Source organism: Gekko japonicus, unplaced genomic scaffold (assembly GCF_001447785.1).
Source record: "Gekko japonicus isolate JY-2015 unplaced genomic scaffold, Gekko_japonicus_V1.1 scaffold863, whole genome shotgun sequence".
NCBI classification, from domain to species: domain Eukaryota; kingdom Metazoa; phylum Chordata; class Lepidosauria; order Squamata; family Gekkonidae; genus Gekko; species Gekko japonicus.
This window is the reverse complement of record NW_015167563.1, coordinates 704,212-722,550: the sequence shown is the minus strand read 5'-3', so window position 1 is coordinate 722,550 and position 18,339 is coordinate 704,212. Positions and strand designations below refer to the sequence as shown.

The 18,339-nt window shown below is 40.4% G+C and overlaps 2 protein-coding genes across 4 annotated transcripts in view; one reads left to right on the top strand and one right to left on the bottom strand.

Annotated features, from left to right (window-relative positions):
- Positions 1-9,170, top strand: part of PHYKPL (5-phosphohydroxy-L-lysine phospho-lyase) — a 26,316-nt gene extending 17,146 nt beyond the window's left edge. The window contains exons 3-13 of one of the 3 annotated variants that reach the window (XM_015413796.1): positions 429-588; positions 1,297-1,371; positions 2,705-2,792; positions 2,889-3,005; positions 3,344-3,426; positions 3,880-4,102; positions 4,333-4,487; positions 5,217-5,306; positions 6,025-6,155; positions 7,364-7,413; positions 7,623-9,170. In XM_015413796.1, coding sequence (XP_015269282.1) covers positions 429-588; positions 1,297-1,371; positions 2,705-2,792; positions 2,889-3,005; positions 3,344-3,426; positions 3,880-4,102; positions 4,333-4,487; positions 5,217-5,306; positions 6,025-6,155; positions 7,364-7,386 — 1,145 coding nt within the window. In that variant the 3' untranslated portion in view covers positions 7,387-7,413; positions 7,623-9,170. Of the gene's footprint in view, positions 1-428; positions 589-1,296; positions 1,372-2,704; positions 2,793-2,888; positions 3,006-3,343; positions 3,427-3,879; positions 4,103-4,332; positions 4,488-5,216; positions 5,307-5,797; positions 5,894-6,024; positions 6,156-7,363; positions 7,497-7,622 lie in introns of those variants that run through there. The other 2 variants (XM_015413795.1, XM_015413797.1) reach the window with 2 other exon arrangements.
- Positions 9,171-9,189: 19 nt separating this feature from the next.
- On the bottom strand, positions 9,190-16,414 carry HNRNPAB (heterogeneous nuclear ribonucleoprotein A/B). Its single transcript, XM_015413798.1, has 8 exons — positions 16,227-16,414; positions 15,695-16,048; positions 13,686-13,854; positions 13,440-13,598; positions 11,861-11,992; positions 10,119-10,206; positions 9,873-10,025; positions 9,190-9,794 (listed from the first exon to the last, which is right to left on the bottom strand). Exons 2-8 carry the CDS (start codon positions 16,009-16,011, stop codon positions 9,727-9,729), a joined length of 1,086 nt encoding a protein of 361 aa, XP_015269284.1. The 5' UTR covers positions 16,012-16,048; positions 16,227-16,414; the 3' UTR covers positions 9,190-9,726.
- Between the last annotated feature and the right edge of the window lie 1,925 nt (positions 16,415-18,339).

The window sequence follows — 18,339 nt, the reverse complement described above, 5'->3', positions numbered from 1 at the left end:
TTCCCTACTGAGGCAGGAACAGAACTGAGGAGCTGGGCGTTCCCCACTAAGAGGACAGGAAGTTGAAGATTATTGGTTCCTGCCTCCCTACAGATAGGGTGGGAAACACCCATCAAGATGACCTCCTCTCAGAGGGAGAAAGGCTGTCTCAAACCTAGCATATAGATTGGCTGATTTAAAGTGTTGCAAGGAAGCTATTAAATTCCCTTCACTGGTGCCTCTGTACTGCAGTTTATGATTGAGCACATGCATCAAGCCACATTATCTTCAATTGGCACAAGGAGACTCCATCCCCATAATTTTGCAGGACTGAGCTGTGTATAAACTAGTCAGAACAACATAATTAGTTATTAAACATATTGTAGTATCCCTTTTGAGTGGACACTGAAATATGATTTTTCTCCTCATCTACCTTCCTTATCTTTCAGTTGGTCACTGCCATCCTGAGGTAATCCGTGCAGCACATCAACAAAACCAGTTGTTAAATACAAACTCTCGGTATCTACATGACAACTTGGTAGATTATGCACAAAGACTTTCAAATACATTGCCTGAAAAGCTGTGCACTTTCTATTTTTTGAATTCAGGGTAAGTGCCTAATATCACATGAATAAGGCAGCTTCTTTATTACCTCATATTGATTCACATTGATACTGAGCAATATTAAGTGGAGTTATTTGAGACAAAATGCCAGTTGCTTTCAGAAGGATTTCATTCTGAATAACTATGCATAGGATTGGGGTGCTGTTTTAAGTAGCTGAAATACTAAAATTAAAAGTTGACTTTTGGGACCAATTGTGATGCTTGAATTTTACAGACCTGTTTCCACACCTTGTTGCAAAACACATTGTCATTTGTTACACCCACACATCGATGTAGGTGAATTGTGTTCTAGAAAAAACAGCACTGTATCATTGCTTTGATGTCTGGTATTTCATTTCACTTCTTTTAACCAGAACATAATATTTGGAATATATACCATTTAGTAATACTAAGTATTCCTACATATTCTGGTCTCAGGCTAATATTTTCCATTTATAACATAAGGTGAATGTATCAAACAGTTTGTGACACTGAAATGTTTCATTATAGAAGTATGTACGTTGGCTAGGTCAAAACTGTCATGTTCACCCAGTGGTTCCCTTTTGTACATACTCTTATTTTTCTGTGCCCATTTGGAAATCCAGAGTCTGACTGCTCAGTTTTGTAAACTGTAGCTACAAAATAACAGTGCTAGAGAAATCATTGTTTGGCTGTATATGTTCAATGAAAGAGTCATGGAACTTTCAACTGTAGATCAGAGGCCAACGACCTTGCCCTGAGACTGGCTCGGCAGTACACAAAGCATGAGGATGTTGTTGTAATAGATCAGTAAGTATATAAAACATTTTGAATTCACTTTATTTTAATTATAAGGCAAAAAATTATTATTTTGTAAACTTATAAAGGTAAACATCAGTTTAGGAAACATCAGAACTTTCACTGATGCAGCTCCCTTTCCTAAAAACCAGTGAAAGTTCTGATGTTTTTTTGCTGTTATTAATTTCCAAAAATTTATCTGTATCCTGAATTTCTCCTGCTTTGAAAAAATCTTTTGTCTGTGTTGCAGGACATTTTTCAACAGGATTTGATGTTTCTTTGATCTGGATAAACTAATGAGGTGTGAAATGCATCTTCCACTTAAGCAGACTCTTCCCTTTTGTTGAACTTTCCACATAAGGACTTAACACCTTTTGGTGAATTTCCTAAACTGATATATAAAAACAGAGATTGTATTTTTCTATGAAACTCATTTATAATTTTCATATGTATTGCACTGTTCATTTAAAAATATGTAAAAATTATAAAATGTATTTGTAAGTAATTATCATTAGTCTGTCACAGTTGGTTTAGGTGTTTCTGTGGTTCTCTCTTTGTCTGGTTTGTCACCATGCAATCCGCCTTAAGTCCCTGTGAGAAAGGCAGACTACTAGTGTAAATAAATAAATAGCCATGTTTGGTCATTGCATTTAACCATGCATATGGGACAAATGTGCTACACATGATCCTCCTGATATGCATGATCAGTTTCTTCTGAAAAGGGTGACACATATTCCATCTTCATACACACATATAAGAACCCTGTTAAGTATGTACCAAGGTGGAAAAACTAGATGTTGCCCCTTTCAGAAGAAATGGTGATCACACAAATCAAGAGGACAGCAGCATGTAGCACATTTATTCTATACACACAAATCAAGAGGACAGCAGCATGTAGCACATTTATTCTATACACACTCAGTCAGGGAACATCTGGGGGGGAAAACTTCAGTTCTTCCAAGAAATTCAGAACAGAGTACATGTGTCCCAGGCAGTTTCTCATACACACTGTCCTGGTGTATCCTGCTTAACTTCAAAGCTGGAAATACATTGGGCACCCTAAGGCAGTGTAGACTCTATTGCATGTTGCCACCAAAGTGTAGTGCACACAACCTTGCAGGAAATCATACATTGTTATTAGACTCAGAACAGATCTTATGTTTGTTGATTAAATTGTCCCTAGTTTAAATTGATGCTTCAGCTTGTTTTTGCAAAGAAAACAGCTGAAAGAACGCCTAAAACACCTGAATAGCTGCTCTAATTTGGCAAACTCTGTGTTAGCCCTAGTGAATTACAGATGTGGAATTAACTGTATGGCTCTGCTGACTGTTTGTTTGTTTTTAAGTGCTTATCATGGACATCTGACATCCTTGATTGACATAAGTCCATATAAATTCAGAAATCTAGACGGCCAAAAGGAATGGGTCCATGTGGTATGCAGAAGAGACTACAAAACATTGACCTTTTCAATTAATCTTTTACAAAAATTCACTTGGTCTCAATAACAAATGACCCCTTCCTTTGGCTAGGTTCCTCTTCCCGATACATACCGAGGATTGTTTAGAGAAGATCACAAGGATCCAGCCTCAGCGTATGCCAGTGAAGTGAAAAAAATAATTGATCAAGGACACCAAAAAAACAGGAAGGTAGAATAAAGTAAACCTTTGATTCACTTGTTTTAACAGTTATTTTTTTTAAGTCAACTCTAGTGATACATGACAAATATATTTCACCCTAATAGAGCAAGTGTAATTTGTGGTCAGAAAGGCACTCTGGGTACAAATTGCTCTTCTGAACCTTGTTGTCTGTTCAGTAAGAAATATTTATGAACAGTAGCATGCAGGCATGTAGCTTGCTACTGACAGCATTTCTGAGTTAGAAACTCGGCACCAGCTGTTTCTCAAGTGCTGGTTTTAAGCAACTGGAATGTAAATTTATCCTTCCATAGCTAGCTTCACTATTGTTACAAACATTCAACTTTCAGTTTGCAGCATTTTTCGCCGAATCTTTACCAAGTGTTGCTGGACAAATCATTCCACCACCAGGTTATTTCCAGAAGGTGGCAGAGTAAGTAGTACCTCCAAGCTAAACATTACTTTTACTTTCCCCATTTGTGCTAAACTTTTGTTTGGATATTAAGACTGCTGTATCTTTCTTGGTCTTTTGCTGCTGGTAATGAGGAATGTGATCTAGACAAGTTGAGCACTGTGAAGTCAAAGCTCCATGGACTGGGCAAAGCTTTTAGGGGGTTACATATATGTGAGCCATGTGCCATTGAATCACTTTGAAATTATGGCAACCCTATGCATTAATGATCTCCAAAATGTCCTATCATTAACAGTCTTGCTCAAGACTTGCAAACTGACTGCCATGGCTTTCTTTTAGTCAATCCATCTGTTACATGTACACATTTGTCTTAGTTTAGAGTAATAACATTTAGAAACATGCTGTCGTAATACTTGGAACAAAATTATTGGTGACACCTTTATGCATTTCAGTGATTTCTGGCTCTCTCAATAGGCATATACACAAGGCAGGAGGTGTGTTCATTGCGGATGAAATTCAAGTTGGCTTTGGGAGAGTTGGTAAACATTTTTGGGCATTTCAACTTCAGGAAGATTTTATCCCTGATATTGTCACTATGGGAAAACCAATTGGCAACGGACATCCTGTCTCCTGTGTGGCAACAACTAGGGACATTGCAGAGGCATTTTCAGCAACAGGAGTAGAATATTTTAACACAGTAAGAAAATACCAAATGCTTGCTCTAAATGTGGATGTTAGCCTTAATAGAAATATTGTTTAATGCACTTCCATTTACAACATGCATATTGGGCAACTTGAAAATGTCACAATGATTTCGTGACTATATTAAATTCAGATAGCACTTTTTTACAACATTCCAGTAAATGTTGAAAGTTCATCTCTACTATCTTTTCTTTTTCTTCCTCCTTCACACTCCTGGGGGCTCAGTTTGGAGGAAATCCTGTGTCCTGTGCAATAGGTATAGCAGTTTTGGATGTCATTGAAAAGGAGCAGCTTCAAGACCATGCTCTTCAAGTGGGAAGCTTCCTCATGGAACTACTCCATCAACAAAAAGAAAAGCATCCTCTAATTGGCGATGTCAGGTATCAGTCCTTTCCACTCATAGTACCTTTCAACCTCAGGACAATTGTTTCCCCTGGTCAGGAAACCCACATGATGTGTGCAAGAAACAGCCTGAAACTGCTCCCTCAAACATCAGCTGAAGAGGCAGGAAGGTGATTTCACCCTTCCTCGGACAGCCCACACATCCTGTGGCTACTGTTCCACGAGGGTCTCACAACCATGGGAAACAATTTCCCGAGGTAGGAAGGCTGCTAAAAAAGTGGGGGAAATATGCTTGTCAGAGCATTCTGCTGCCAGATTGCTGCATCCAATCCCTAACTTGCGGAAACTGTGTGATGAAAAATAAAAAATTATGAGAACTGCTGCCATAAACCACCTTGTTTTTTTCAAAGTGGAGAGCCATAACAAACGTAAGCATGAAGAGCTTCTTATATGACAAACTAAATCACTAAGTAGCTCATGGTGGTATACAGAATTAAATGCTACTATTTTAGAATCTTTAAAAGGCAGGCTTTCCTATTTGCAAGCTTTCCCTCATTTATAACCCACCCTTCTCCCTAAAGCATCTTATATATTGCCCTTGCCTCTCTTCCATTTTATCCTCATAATAACCCAGTGAGGTTAGTGAGGCAGAGGAGGGGGAAGAGAGGGAGAGAAAATTCGGGATTCAACACTGAATAATGCAGATTTTTTTAAACCACCTTGTTTTCTGATTGCTGCCAGCCTGTTGATTTTCATTTCTTTTAAAGGGGTGCTGGATTGTTCATTGGAGTAGATTTGGTACAAGACCAAACTGAAAGATCACCTGCTACCAAAGAAGCTGAGTTGATAACAACAAGGTATATTTTCCCAGTCACACAGCTGAATTCAAGTACCTCAGAACCTAAATACAGGTTGAGTATTTTGAAGATTGTAGTGATATATTTCTGTGGTATGATAGTAGAGGAAGGAAGGAGGGTTTTCCTTCTTCCTTGTGTACAGCAGCACAATATTTTGTATATCATCTGCTGTGTGCCTGTGGAATCAGAACAGTTGCAGAGGATGAGGTTGAGGCCCTAGCCTCTCAGTTACCTACCTTTTAGGCATTTTATAAAATGAGAATTCTCCTTCTGTCTGTACAGTGGGGTTTCTGTGATTCCTCTGAATTGTTGCACCCAGCACTAGGTTCCATGAGTTTGAAACTTTCTGGGGTAGACAAGCTGGTAGCAACAACTGCTGCTGCAGCAAGTCATCCAGAAAGTAACTACCAGTTAGACTACTGTGTAGAGACTTCAATTTGGAGGGAGGGGTTAGCTGAGTGTCTCAAAATTCTGTACCAAATTTCTTATAGATCACATGGAGTCAAGAGAGTTATTGCCACATTACAGGGCTGGTGGGTCTTTGCAAAATAGACTCTTTCTCCACAAAAGTTCTCTACTACCTTCAGGCAAGTAGCAACACCTAGGTTTTAAGAAGTGATTACACAAAGACAATAATATAATAGCTGAACAGATTTAACATTCAACAGGAAAAATAGTCCTAATATTTTGTCATTTTAATTCATTTCCTAAATTCTAGGTTGAAGGAAGAATTCATTATGCTGAGCACTGATGGCCCAGGAAGGAATGTGCTTAAATTCAAACCCCCGCTATGTTTTAATACAAAAGATGCACAGCTTGTTGTGGACAAGCTTGATAAGATATTAACAGGTAAGGAAAGATGCCTGCTTAAGTATAAATTCTGCTGCTCCATGGAATGTAAAAAAGGTTGTCTGATCTTCAAAATATACATAATTTATAACCATCTTTAATCATTCACTCCCAGTTGTTTGTTGACACTCAAGAGTAAGAAAGATGGCTAAGCAGGCAGATTCAAGCCCACTTAAAGAACTAGTGCAACCTTGAGACTACAGGCTACCTTAAACCCAACAGCATCCTTTCGTATAAAGGTAAAGGTTCCCTTGCTCGAAAGCCAGTCGAGTCCAACTCTAGGGTTGCAGTGCTCATCTCAGTTTCAAAGCCGAAGAGCTAGCGCTGTCCGAAGGAGTTTCCGTGGTCATGTGTTAAACATGACTAAACACCAAGGCACACGGAACGCTGTTACCTTCCAACCGAAGCGGTACCTACTTGCAATTTCTTGCTTTCGAATTGTTAGGTTGGCAGGAGCTGGAACTAGAGACAGGAGCTCACTCCGTCATGCGGCAACTCGGGTCTCAAACTGCTGAACTGCTGACCTTCCAGAGCCTGCAGTTCAGCATCTTCACCACTTGAGCCACTGCAGCTCCTATCCTTTCGTATACACCCCCCATTCATATGTAAACACTATCTAGTGTACAAAACCTGTAAGTATCAAGGAGAAGGACCACAGCTCAATGTTAAATCCCTGTCATCTCCAGAAGCTGGTGGGCAAGAGAGATACCGCCTGTCAGAACAGACAGTACGGAGTTAGATGGATCAATGGTTGACTCAGTATAAAAAGCTTAATCTGCAAAAGGCTAAAGGCATTTTTGTTACTGTGATTTTATTTACAGTATATGATTCGATACACAGGTGCTCTCATACAAACTGATGCATCTCCATGCTCTACAAGTTCTGATAGTTGTGTGAGAGGCGTCCATGTATTCCCACCACCACCTGAATTATTCCTAAGGGAGGCAAACTCATGGTAGTAGCATATATGCAAACTGTAAGCACACTGGTTTTGGGCTAAACTCACAAGAAAGTAAGAAGGGCATAAATGTGTAATTATGGAGAGCAGGCTAAAGAGTTCAAAGCATTAACATTAGCTATTCTTAGTAAGGAAGAGACTAGATAATCTATTTACAGTTATGTGTGATGTGGGAATAAGAGTTTCATAGCTATAATACATTGAAGCTTTTGAGATATTAACAGCACTTATTATATTGACTGTTCTGCAGAATTAGAGATGGGAAATACCTAGAACCATTCAGTTCCTTCACTTCAAATGGTGAGCATTTCATCTGTGTCAGAATTCAAGTACAAACTGACAAATCAAAATACAAAAATAAAGTTTTCCACAGAGGAGACCAAATTAGGCTCAAGCTTTTAATTTAACCAATTATGGTCTCACAATGATCTATGGTAGCATATTATAAAATTGTTATAGAAAGCTTTAAAGTGTGGATGTTTAATACATATTCATTCTTTTTCTTACAGATAAAAGATGCTGAATTCTACTGTTTTGATTCTAGTTTAAGACAGTAAACTTCCACTTTTGCTTAATGTAATTATTGAATGGGTGTCACTATTTTGTTAAAATGACAGTGGTACAGAAGGTTTGAAGCTCTTCAACAATTATCTGCTAGCCCAGCTTTTTAGATAGCAAGGAAAGCTGCTATAGTTGCCTGTAACTATTACATCAATACTTTTCAATATTATGTGCATGTTCTGTTTGCTAAATAAAATTTAGCAATGAAAGCAGCAGCTATTGAAAAACACTTGAGCAGGTCAGCATTTAAGTTGTGCCAGTACCTCAAATATTTTTTAAAAAATTGGGGTTCCCCCCCCCCCAAGTTTTAAAGTTGCTAACATCTTTTGTTGGTTTTCCAACAGAAAATGAAGTTTTTACTAACAGCACCTAGATTTACATGGAAAGTATATCCAGCTTTTATTTTTCATTCAGTACACTACTGGTCTACATTTGAACAACAACCAGATTCGGCTGTATCCGTTTTTCAGAATTCTGACAGAGGCACACACACAATCCTCACAGCCTCTTCCCCACACCCTTAGGTATGATTAAAAGCAGGCTACATTAAGTTTGCAGCAGCCTTCTACATTAGGTACAGGTTTTCAATTCTTGCATTGAATAGTATGCATTTTAAATACAGCAGTGTTGAGGCTCAGCACAGTATAATGTGCTATATTAAAATGGCATTTTTATGTCAGAAAGAACACTGGATTCCAACTATTTCATACTGAAAAGCTAGTTAATGCTATTACCTATGCTGCTTCTAATTTAAAAAATCAGAATCATTACCAGCATGAGGACTGTTCAGAAAAGACCCAGACACATAAATACTGAAAAATCAACTTTTCAGGCAACACATTAAGTTATTTCAAGCATTAAGTGCAGAAGTCTATAGTTAATACATTTTCAGTGAACACATACAAGAAAGCCCTCAGTCAGCAAATTAACTTTAATCTGAGTGGCTTCAGATACAAATCATGCACTACACAGATATTCCAAGGCTTTTTTGTATGAACAGTGCTGAACATGTTTTCAGATCATTTCCAGTGGCACAGTTAAATTAAACTCAGATACAAAAAGTAGACTCTGATGTGCAATAAAAATGTCTGACATTGCCCTGAGTGTGTAAAATACAGCCTTGAACCCTACACTAAAGGTCCAAGAAATCTCCGTACATTCAGGCAGCACCAATTCCTAAACAAGCCAGACACTTGCAGCTGATGGTATAGAAATCTATGCATTTTCCTGAAAGCCTTAGCAGCCTTAACCACCCACCACAGTTCTCCTCTTACATTCTTTTCTTATCTTTGTATGATAAGACTACCCTTTTGAACCTGTAACTATTCTAATTAACTTTTTCTGGTCAGTCATTGATTTTAGGGTTAGGGCACGCTCTAAATCCAACCACTGAAATGTATGCACTAGACACCAACATTTCCACTAAACTTCCACAACTCTGTCACTGATCTGTAACTGGACAGCTTGAATAATGGCACACAGCACTGGATTATGCTTTTTTATTCAAAAGCTAGAATAGCATCAATATCCATGTCATGGTGATCAGAACACATGTAAAATACCTTACAATACATTAGATTCCAAAAAGGTACCAAAAAGTACAGTAAAATTAACACTTCCATTACAGGAAATGTATGACACAAAACCAATACAAAATAAAAAGGTGGAAAGTGACACTGGTTCCCTAAGATGCATCTTATTCTGTACAACTGGAATAACATAGTTCATAGTTCACTCCAAGGCAGCCCCTAGATGCAGAGCTGCAGCTTTAAGCAGAGCCTCAAAATCAGTTTCAATCTAACCTATCCATAAAATCATTAATCTTCAGCAAGGCTGAAATTTACACACCACACTGTCTAAACAACTATTATCTGTAAATATTAAACAAAGACGTTTCCAAGGGAGCTCTTCTGATACACATAACAGGCCATAGAAATTTATTGTAAAGTTAAATTTGGTACATAATTGTAATGTCCATCTACAGCATTGAGTACAAAACCTATGCAGCAGTCCTGCATTAGAGCTTGCCACTGCATACCTGAATACCTTTGATCAATATGGCTTGTAGTTATTCTGATGACCACGTCTTGGAGCCTTTCCGTAATTTGAACTGCCTTGACCTGTGAACAAGAGATTAAATGCATTAAACTGCTAATTAGTTATGCTTACATATACCCAATACAGTTCACTTTACTTACTGTAATCATAGCCCGGTCCATATCCAAAATACCCATATCCTGAATAATCATAGCCTCCATAGCCACCATAACCTTGCTGATAGCCGTATCCTTGACTCCCATAACCCTGGTTCCAGTAATTGTCATAACTTTGATTCCAATTTTGACTTTGAGCTATAGAAGGGAAAACCATCCACAAAATCCCATTTTAGTATAGAAGTTTGTTTTAGAACGTGTCCATACTAAAGTAGCGTGTACAATACTCACCTCTTCTTCCACCTCTTCCTCTGCCACCCCCAGAACCAAACTGCTGTTGTTGATACACTTCTTTCGGCTGGGCTATCTTTATCTCACACTGAAAAATAACAGTAGAACACCATATAAGCAGCTTTCAAAGTTTGTAAACACAGCTGAGTGAAATTTTAATGCAAATACATATCAATCTACAAAAATATAAAATCTGACATGGTACTAGGATCCTTGAACAGTAGCATCTTCAACTATTATTTTAAAAACTTAATAGCAGCCAAATCCCCTTTTAATCATGGTTCCATTTACAACATTTTTTCATTCCTCCATTTCTTGCATTAAGGCCAAGCAACTCTTTATACTACATTTCAAACTTCATTACAGACAACTGAAGTACAAGTGTATGTTAAACTTTTCAACTGAGAAACAGTAATTATTTGTTCACGTATGTTCTTCAAATGAGACTATGAGAACAGATCAAGTTTTCAATGGTTTAAAGGCAGACAGGCCTTGCAGCTTTTTTTAAGCACCTGTGCAGTTAGTGTCCTTTTTTTTGCACAAGGTAATGCATCTGCTATTTCCCACCTGTGTACCTTCTAAAATGCCCCTTTTCATTCAGAGCAGCATCTACCAATCCAGTTGGCTACTTCTTTAAGCATCATCATAGCAAAGCCTGTCACAGAAACTATTCTGAAGACTCTTCCTTACTCTATTCTCCTGTAAGTTAATCAGTGCACTATCTTGTTCATTGGTTGTATGTCAAGTTCACAGAGGCTTACTTCTGCTAGGTGTTTGTGGTAGGTGATTATAATCTGTTGTTTATTTAAAAGGGAGACAGCATAAAATAATTACAAGAAGCTCCTTTCGTATAATCAAGAAATTCCCATGACCACCACCTGAAGCTGAAAAGAGGGCAAAGCCCCAAATACCTTACTGCATTTTGCAACAATAGATGAAATTAAGGTCAGGGATACACGCCCAACCACAATTTCCTATTCCCCCATAACTCTACTATACAGCAAAAGAAAAGCCTCTCCTGCAACACTGTACTGTTCAGGTTTGGGGCTAGATCCCTCACTCCCTACTCAAAGTTTCAGTACAACAGGTATGCCTTAGTGTAAGCTGCTACAGGGGGACATGGGACAGAGAATGAGACAGAAATATTTAAAAGGATAAATTTCAAAACATGTCGTTTAAAATTGATTTTTCTTCATGATTTAAAATCTCTCTTTTTTTTTATTATTCCCCCAGAGGGGATTTTTTTAAAAATTATTTTTATATCTCTACAACTACTACAAAGGAAAAAGGATATAGGGAACTACACATACAGGGACAAAGTAAAGAAACCCACTACTATCTAAAAACCCAAGAGAGGAGATCTCCAACAAGCTTAGTTACAATAAGTCATTACTTCAATTTCATTTCTATAAACTGAGTCAAACATACTCATTTCTCTCTCTTCTAATTTTACATTTAAATTTTAAGTGCCTATAAACCACCCCCCATTAATCTCTAACATATTGTTGAATTCAAGGCACAATTCAGAGTCCATCAGCCTTTACTATGATTTAAAATCTTATTCAAAGTGATCATTACCCACTACTGTAATCATAACTGAAAGTTTGGGATCTTTTAGAATGTATTAAATCAATACTCTATCTCAAAGTGCACATTTTCTCCAACTGTATTTTCATGTGAATATCACTTATATGAGCTATTAAGTCTGAAAGTTAGATAACCCCATTGTCATTAATTCCTACCTTACTGCCACTGACATTGTGGAATTTTTTCTCCATAATCTTCTTGACTGGATCTTCTTCCTTAAATGTGATGAACACAAAGCCTCTTCTTTTATTGGTCTTTGGATCCATTGGAAGTTCAATTGCTTCAATCTGATAAAACAACAATAATGTTCAACTGGATTAATCTACTGTATTACATCACCTGATAACTCAGGCCTCAAAAGCTTTACTAGACAACAGCCTCTTTTTAAGAAAGACACATTTTGCTCTAAAATTTCTGGATCTACTGGGAACAAGGCTTTCCCAACTGATTCTTCTATCTAACTGGCTAACTGTATGTTGGCTAACTGATCCATTCCCTCTGAAGTTCAAGTCTTCACATCTTTTATTAATGAGCACAAGTTACTGGGGAGGTTGCTTTCAAAATCACTATTGCTGTAGAGACAGTAATTCACTGTCAGAAGTTGACTGTTCTCCACTTTTATCCGCAGAAGGGCATGAGCCAAGGCTACAGAAGAGGTAGACAGCTTGTGCCCAATTACCACAGTCCTTCCATTTAATATGAGTGCTGATTTTCCCCACATTCCTCTCTGAGCAGTTACTTTCAAGCCCTGGAAAGATGATTCCTGGATCCACATGAATCAACATCCTGAGGATGGCTGCAGTAAGGAAGGAAAAGATGTTGTTCCTTCTCCCTCTTCTAAAATACATGCAGGGCACATCTACACACATGCCACTGGAGTTGGCTGGATACAAGCCTGTACCTTTAGTTAAGCTATCCTGGAGTTAAACTCTTTTACTTTGCAAATTAATTATATCTATTATAATAGTTAAAATATGCTCAAGGTCACACACCTACAGATGTAAAAAAAACCCCAACCGGAAAACTCAGACAAAAGCTTTTTTCTGAGGCCTTTTTACCAATGAGTAAAATGCTTTTAAAGACAAGGTGGGCATGGTGTAGACAGACAGCTCTTAAATCCAAGATTGATTTCTGCACCTACAAGGTTACCTAATCTTCATGAGGGGACCCTGCAGGGCTTCACTGCTTTTCAACAGTTGCATACCTTCTGTTGTCTTTCTGACCTCCCTTGTGGTTGACCTTTTCACCTCTCCCCCAAACCACTGAGACACATATACCCACAGACTGGATAACAAGTATCTTATTGCCCTACCTTGCTGGGGAGGGGGGGGGGCAGGAGGTAGGGCAGAAACTACACCAAAATCTCAGAGGGAAAACTCTTAAAGTTACACTGAAAACCGAGCTCTCTCTAACGAGACAGCAAAAATTAAAGTACATGTGCAAAGACAGCATAGGGAGCATCACCTTGCAGTTTTCTCTCAAGTATTGGGTATATTTGCTACTTTGCTTATAGAAAACCATTTATACATTTTAATTTTGGAAATTTTGCAGTTTTATATGTTTATAATTGATGCATTGTATATTGCTAAGCAGTAAAATTAGTTTAGGACAATAAGTACTGCATATATGTCTATTTTCCCAAAAATTTCATTCCCCCCTCCCCCCAAAAATGGGGAGGAGTTTTTTATCCTATGGCTTCAAAATGTCTTGAAATTTTAATATTTCTACACACACCTCTCCGAATTCTCCAAAATATTCCCTGATTTTATCTTCTGTTGCTTCGGGGTTAAGTCCACCAACAAATATTTTCTTCACAGGATCCTTCTTCATTGCCATTGCTTTTTTAGGATCAATCACACGTCCATCTAACTTGTGCTCTTTCTGTTCCAAAACCTAAAAAAATAATTTAACAAAGTCAGAATGAAATTAGCAGATTTACAAGAATACTAAGAATTTAGGTTTTTAACCCTTCAAACTTACTTTGTCAACACTTGCAGCCTCTTTAAAGAGAATGAACCCAAAACCTCTTGATCTTCCTGTATTGGGGTCCATCTTTATTGTGCAGTCAGACACCTCACCAAATTTTGTGAAATAGTCTTTCAAGTCTTTCTTGCTTGTATCCCAGCTAAGGCCCCCAACAAACATTTTCCTGAAATAAAAAGAGTATTAATGCAGCAACAGTTACCATTAATAATATCTTATCTAAATATGTTAATACAAATGAGCAGTTGCTCCACCTTCCATTCCTTTAGGACTTGTACCTTTGTCTTGCAAATAGTTCATAATACATAAATCACCATTAAAAAGACTTAAGACATCTCATAAATGGTGGTATATCAACACAAACTCAATTCGAGTTTCAGTTATCTACAATTAAAACTCACACAAGGCTTCAGCTAAGATACTATGTATGTTGAAAACTGGTATTTTTAAATCAGTTAGGAAGCAGTAGTTTGGGTAATTCATCCCAACACTTTAAATTAAGGTACCCCTAATTTTATTTTCTGGTACTTTCTTCCTTCTTGCTCAAGAATTTAGGCATATTATACTTACTGGAGCATTTTAACCTAACATGCTCCAAACCTATACTCAAGGCTGGCTGAGCCTTGACACCAACCAACCACTATAAATGGGGGGGGGGGGGGCCTTTATACTTCAGATACACCAAAGATTACAAACCAACCAGCCCTGCATAAAATAAAGCAACTCAAACCTTAATCCTAGTAGTTGACAAAACATAATTTTCATTAAATAATGAACACCTCGGTACTGAACATGAATTAACCATACAGTTTCCTTTGCTACTTACTGCACACTACTCCCCCCTAAATCTTTCTAATCCATGTATTTGACATAAGAACATTGCCCAATATCCCAGATTACCATATCAGTTTGTTTTAGCAAAAGCTGTTTTGAGTTACTCCAAAACGGGTTAGTCCCGTGTCAAAGCAAGTTTTTAAAAGTTGCATAGCTGTTCAAAGTTATTGATAAACTGGACCCACTGACCCCTTTATAAAGCAGTGACCATTTGTAGTTACTCATTTAAAGTATCCACAATTTGAAAAGGTTTTTCACAAATACTATAGGGTCTGACATAATGGAAACAGAATATTTAGAATAAATTTTTTTGTTATTACAGTTGAGTAAAAGAAGTCCATAATGAAGAGACACCCGTTTGGGTATGGCAGCATCAAAATCCTGAAGCAGCACACCTTGTATATAAATACCACAGTCACAGGGCACCAGGCCAGGGGCTAGTTTGACTGCCTGTGGGAAGAAACTACTATGCTTCAACTAAAAGCATCACAAGGGCCAGGAAAAATCGGACAGAATTAATCAGCTTCAACTGCCAACAAAACAAGAAAGGCAACAGCTTAGCCACTCTCTTCAGCTTTTTTATTTCCCAAACACCATATGAACCGATGTCATCTTAAATTCCACAAATACCAATGCATCTATAGTAGATTCGCCAATACTATTATTTATACAGCCTCCTATGCTTATAGTACAATCTTTAGTGTTAAGAAGAAAGGACTCTGTATATCCCCCGGAGGGGGGGGGGAGAAAACCGGCCCAAGTAATGGGGGAGAAAACACTTCTCTTCAAGGTTACCTAAAATGCATCGATGATTAAGCCGTGACTGAGCGCGAACAGAACACAGGGAGGGGGGCGGATCCTCCCACTTCAGGCCAAAAAAAAAAAAAAGGATCTCTCCCGCGCTCCCACCACCACCACATGGCGGCAACAAAAGGCAGCTCCAGAACAAAGGAGGTGGGGTCCCGCCGCCGTAGTGGCGGCCCAGGCCCCGCTCATTGTCTGCTTCAGCCTCGCCAGCAGGGCCGATTCGCGCCACGCAGCTGCGCCACAACCGCCCTTTGTCGGAGCCTGCAGCGCTGCAGAGCGGAAGCGGCCTCGGGCCTACTACCCCTTCGCTGCCAGCACGTCGGTCGCCCGCATGGCGCCGGGAAAGGAGGGCCGCTCGCACTCACCCCGCGTCTTCCTCGTTCTTGCTGGCGTTGATCTGGTCGCCCTCGGCTCCATTCTGGCTGCCGGTCGCCTCCGCCGGGGCGGCCGACTGCCCCTCCTCGCCTCCGTCCCCTGCCTCGGCCGCCTCCTCCTCCTCTTCCTCCTCCTCCTCGGCCACGGCCGCCGCCACCACCTCTTCTTCCTCCTCCTCCTCCTCCTCCATCTGCTCCTGGTGCTGCTGCTGCTGCTCTTCGTCGCCGCCGCCACCAGCGGAGCCCTCGGCCGCTTCCGCTTCGTGCCCGTTCTGAGTGGCGCCAAGCTGTTGCTCCACGTCGGCCATCGTGCCTGCTCGAAGACCGCGCCGCGACTGTGTCTACCTGGGTACGGGACACAACGGAAGCCCCCACGTCACTGAGGCCTAACGAAGGAAAGAGGCGGCAAGAACGGCGCCTCCGCGCTCGCTCCGTAGGCCCATCCCGCCTCACAGCCTCTTCTCCCCTCCCCCTCCCCCCCGAAATCTAGACGGGTTGACCCTCGAGAGCCTTCGGTACTCACGTTAAATTCCGCTGCGGTTGCGATCCCAGGCCTGCCGGAACCCTGTTCCAAAGACGCCGTCCGGATCTGCTCCCCGTCACTTCGATGTCGTCAGCGGTCGCCGCTCCTCCCTTCTCTCCCGCGCGGTTTTTGCCTCAGAGACAGAAAAACGCTGCACTACAGCGCTATCCGAACGGGGAACGCGCGGTCTCGCGTGGTCTCCTTTTATAGACTCCTCGGGGTCGCGCTGGCACTCTGCAACAAGCCTTCTGCTTATTGGAGGACAGGAGCAGTCACTCATGTAGAAGCGCATTTCTTATTTGTTTAAGAGCTCTTTGTCCGCCTCTCCCGTCTACTCCAAGGGCTGGCTGACAGGCCTTCCTCTACTCCCGCGAGCGGAGAATAGAAACCTTGGAGGCCGCGAAACTGAGAACGGGTTTCCCAGACATAAGTGGCGACGTTCTGTGAAACAAATGTTCTGCGGAGGAGGAAATATTCGCTTGCATAAATAGTCAGCCTAATAAAAATGGTCCTTTAAAGACTAAGGGACTGTTTGAGGTTTTGCAGGGTTACAAACAATTGTCTATGGAAATGGGTTCAATACAACTAGGACCAACATAAATATAAAACCCACAGTACACCATAAAAGTATTATTAAAACAGTACGTAATATAAGGTGTCTGCGACGTTACAGGACTTTTGTGAGTCTAGGACAAACTGGTAAAAGGGGCAGCAGGAGCATTAAAAAAACCTCTCAAAACTTTCATACCCTAGAGCCTAATTCATGAAATCTGTAGTTCCCCGAATGGCATAAGGATATGGAGTGGGGAAGGAATGGAAACAATGGAAACAAAAGTTCATAAACTGCAGAAATAATACATTATTTAAAGCTCGAATGTACACATTCACAGGAGAAATGGCAATAACCATCATAAACTAACATTTGGAGCAGCCAAGAAATCCTTAGTGTTAAGGCCTATTCAAACAGAACAAAGCTTTCTAAGAAATCATAGCAATTTCATCATGGGGCTTCTGAAGTTCTTTTCTTGCATTTGGTTCGCCAGTTCTCTCAGCCAACGTGGTCAAGTTAATATGTGCTTTTGTAATTTGTATTTGGACTACTATTTACACTTCAGTCTATTTCTTGGCCTGCCCTTGAAGACAACCTGGAAGTTACAACTGGTACAGAACACACAGGCTTGACTGCTGTCAGAGGCTAGCTGTCAAGCACACATCTCGCATATTAATCAGGGGTCATTTTGTAGAAAAGGAAGTGCAGGAGCTCATTAGCATAACTCATTAGAATAACGTATTTGCATATGCCACACCCCCTGACATCACCGGAAGTGTGTCAGAAGGCAACACCCATGGCTCAGGCTCCACTGGACTCTTTTGGATTGCTAGCTATTGGGGGGGGAGGGCCTGCAGATCTGTCCTTGCAGAGGAGGGAGAGCTTGTACCAGTTAGGTGTAGTGGTTAAGTGTGCAGACTCTAATCTAGGAGAACCAGTTTGGTGTAGTGGTTAAGTGTGCGGACTCTAATCTGGGAGAACTGGGTTTGATTCCCCACTCCTCCACATGCACCTGCTGATGTGACCTTGAGTCACTCACAAGCTCTGACACAGCTGTTCCTGAAAGAGCAGTTTGTGTTAGAGTTCTCTCAGCCCCACCCATCTCACAGGGTGTCTGTTGTGGGGAGGGGAAGGAAAAGGAGTTTGTAAGCTGCTCTGAGACTCCAAGTGAAGGGCGGGGTATAAATCCAATCTCTTCTTCTTCTTCTTCTACCTGAATAAAACTTAGTCTTAAAGGTGCCCCTGGACTGTTTTGGACCGTGGGGCCGGGGGGGGGGGTTGGCTCTGCAACTTACCTGGCTGCTTCTTGCTCTGACTGAGGGCTGCTGGGAGCAGGGGGTGGGGCTTGCTGCATGTGCCCACCTCTGGGCTCTTTACTGCCGGAGCTCCGCTCCTGCACGCTCCTGCAGGAAATGACCCCTGCATATTATAAAACAGCTGTAAGTCAGCTGTGACTTGATGGCAAATGAGAGAGACTGTCAATTTGCTTCTAAGTTTAATTCAACTTGCTGGCTATAACTTCTAAAGCCCTTCATGAGTTAAAACTTAGGAACCACATATCTG

Bases quoted from the DNA above. Each gene is read 5' to 3' on its own strand.
- HNRNPAB (XM_015413798.1), bottom strand. From the start codon at position 16,011: ATGGCCGACGTGGAGCAACAGCTTGGCGCCACTCAGAACGGGCACGAA. The intron at 10,026-10,118 runs GTGAGTATTGTA...TCCCTTCTATAG, and splicing joins AGGAAGAGGTGGAAGAAGAG to CTCAAAGTCAAAATTGGAAT. The intron at 9,795-9,872 runs GTAAGTAAAGTG...TCTTGTTCACAG, and splicing joins TGGACCGGGCTATGATTACA to GTCAAGGCAGTTCAAATTAC.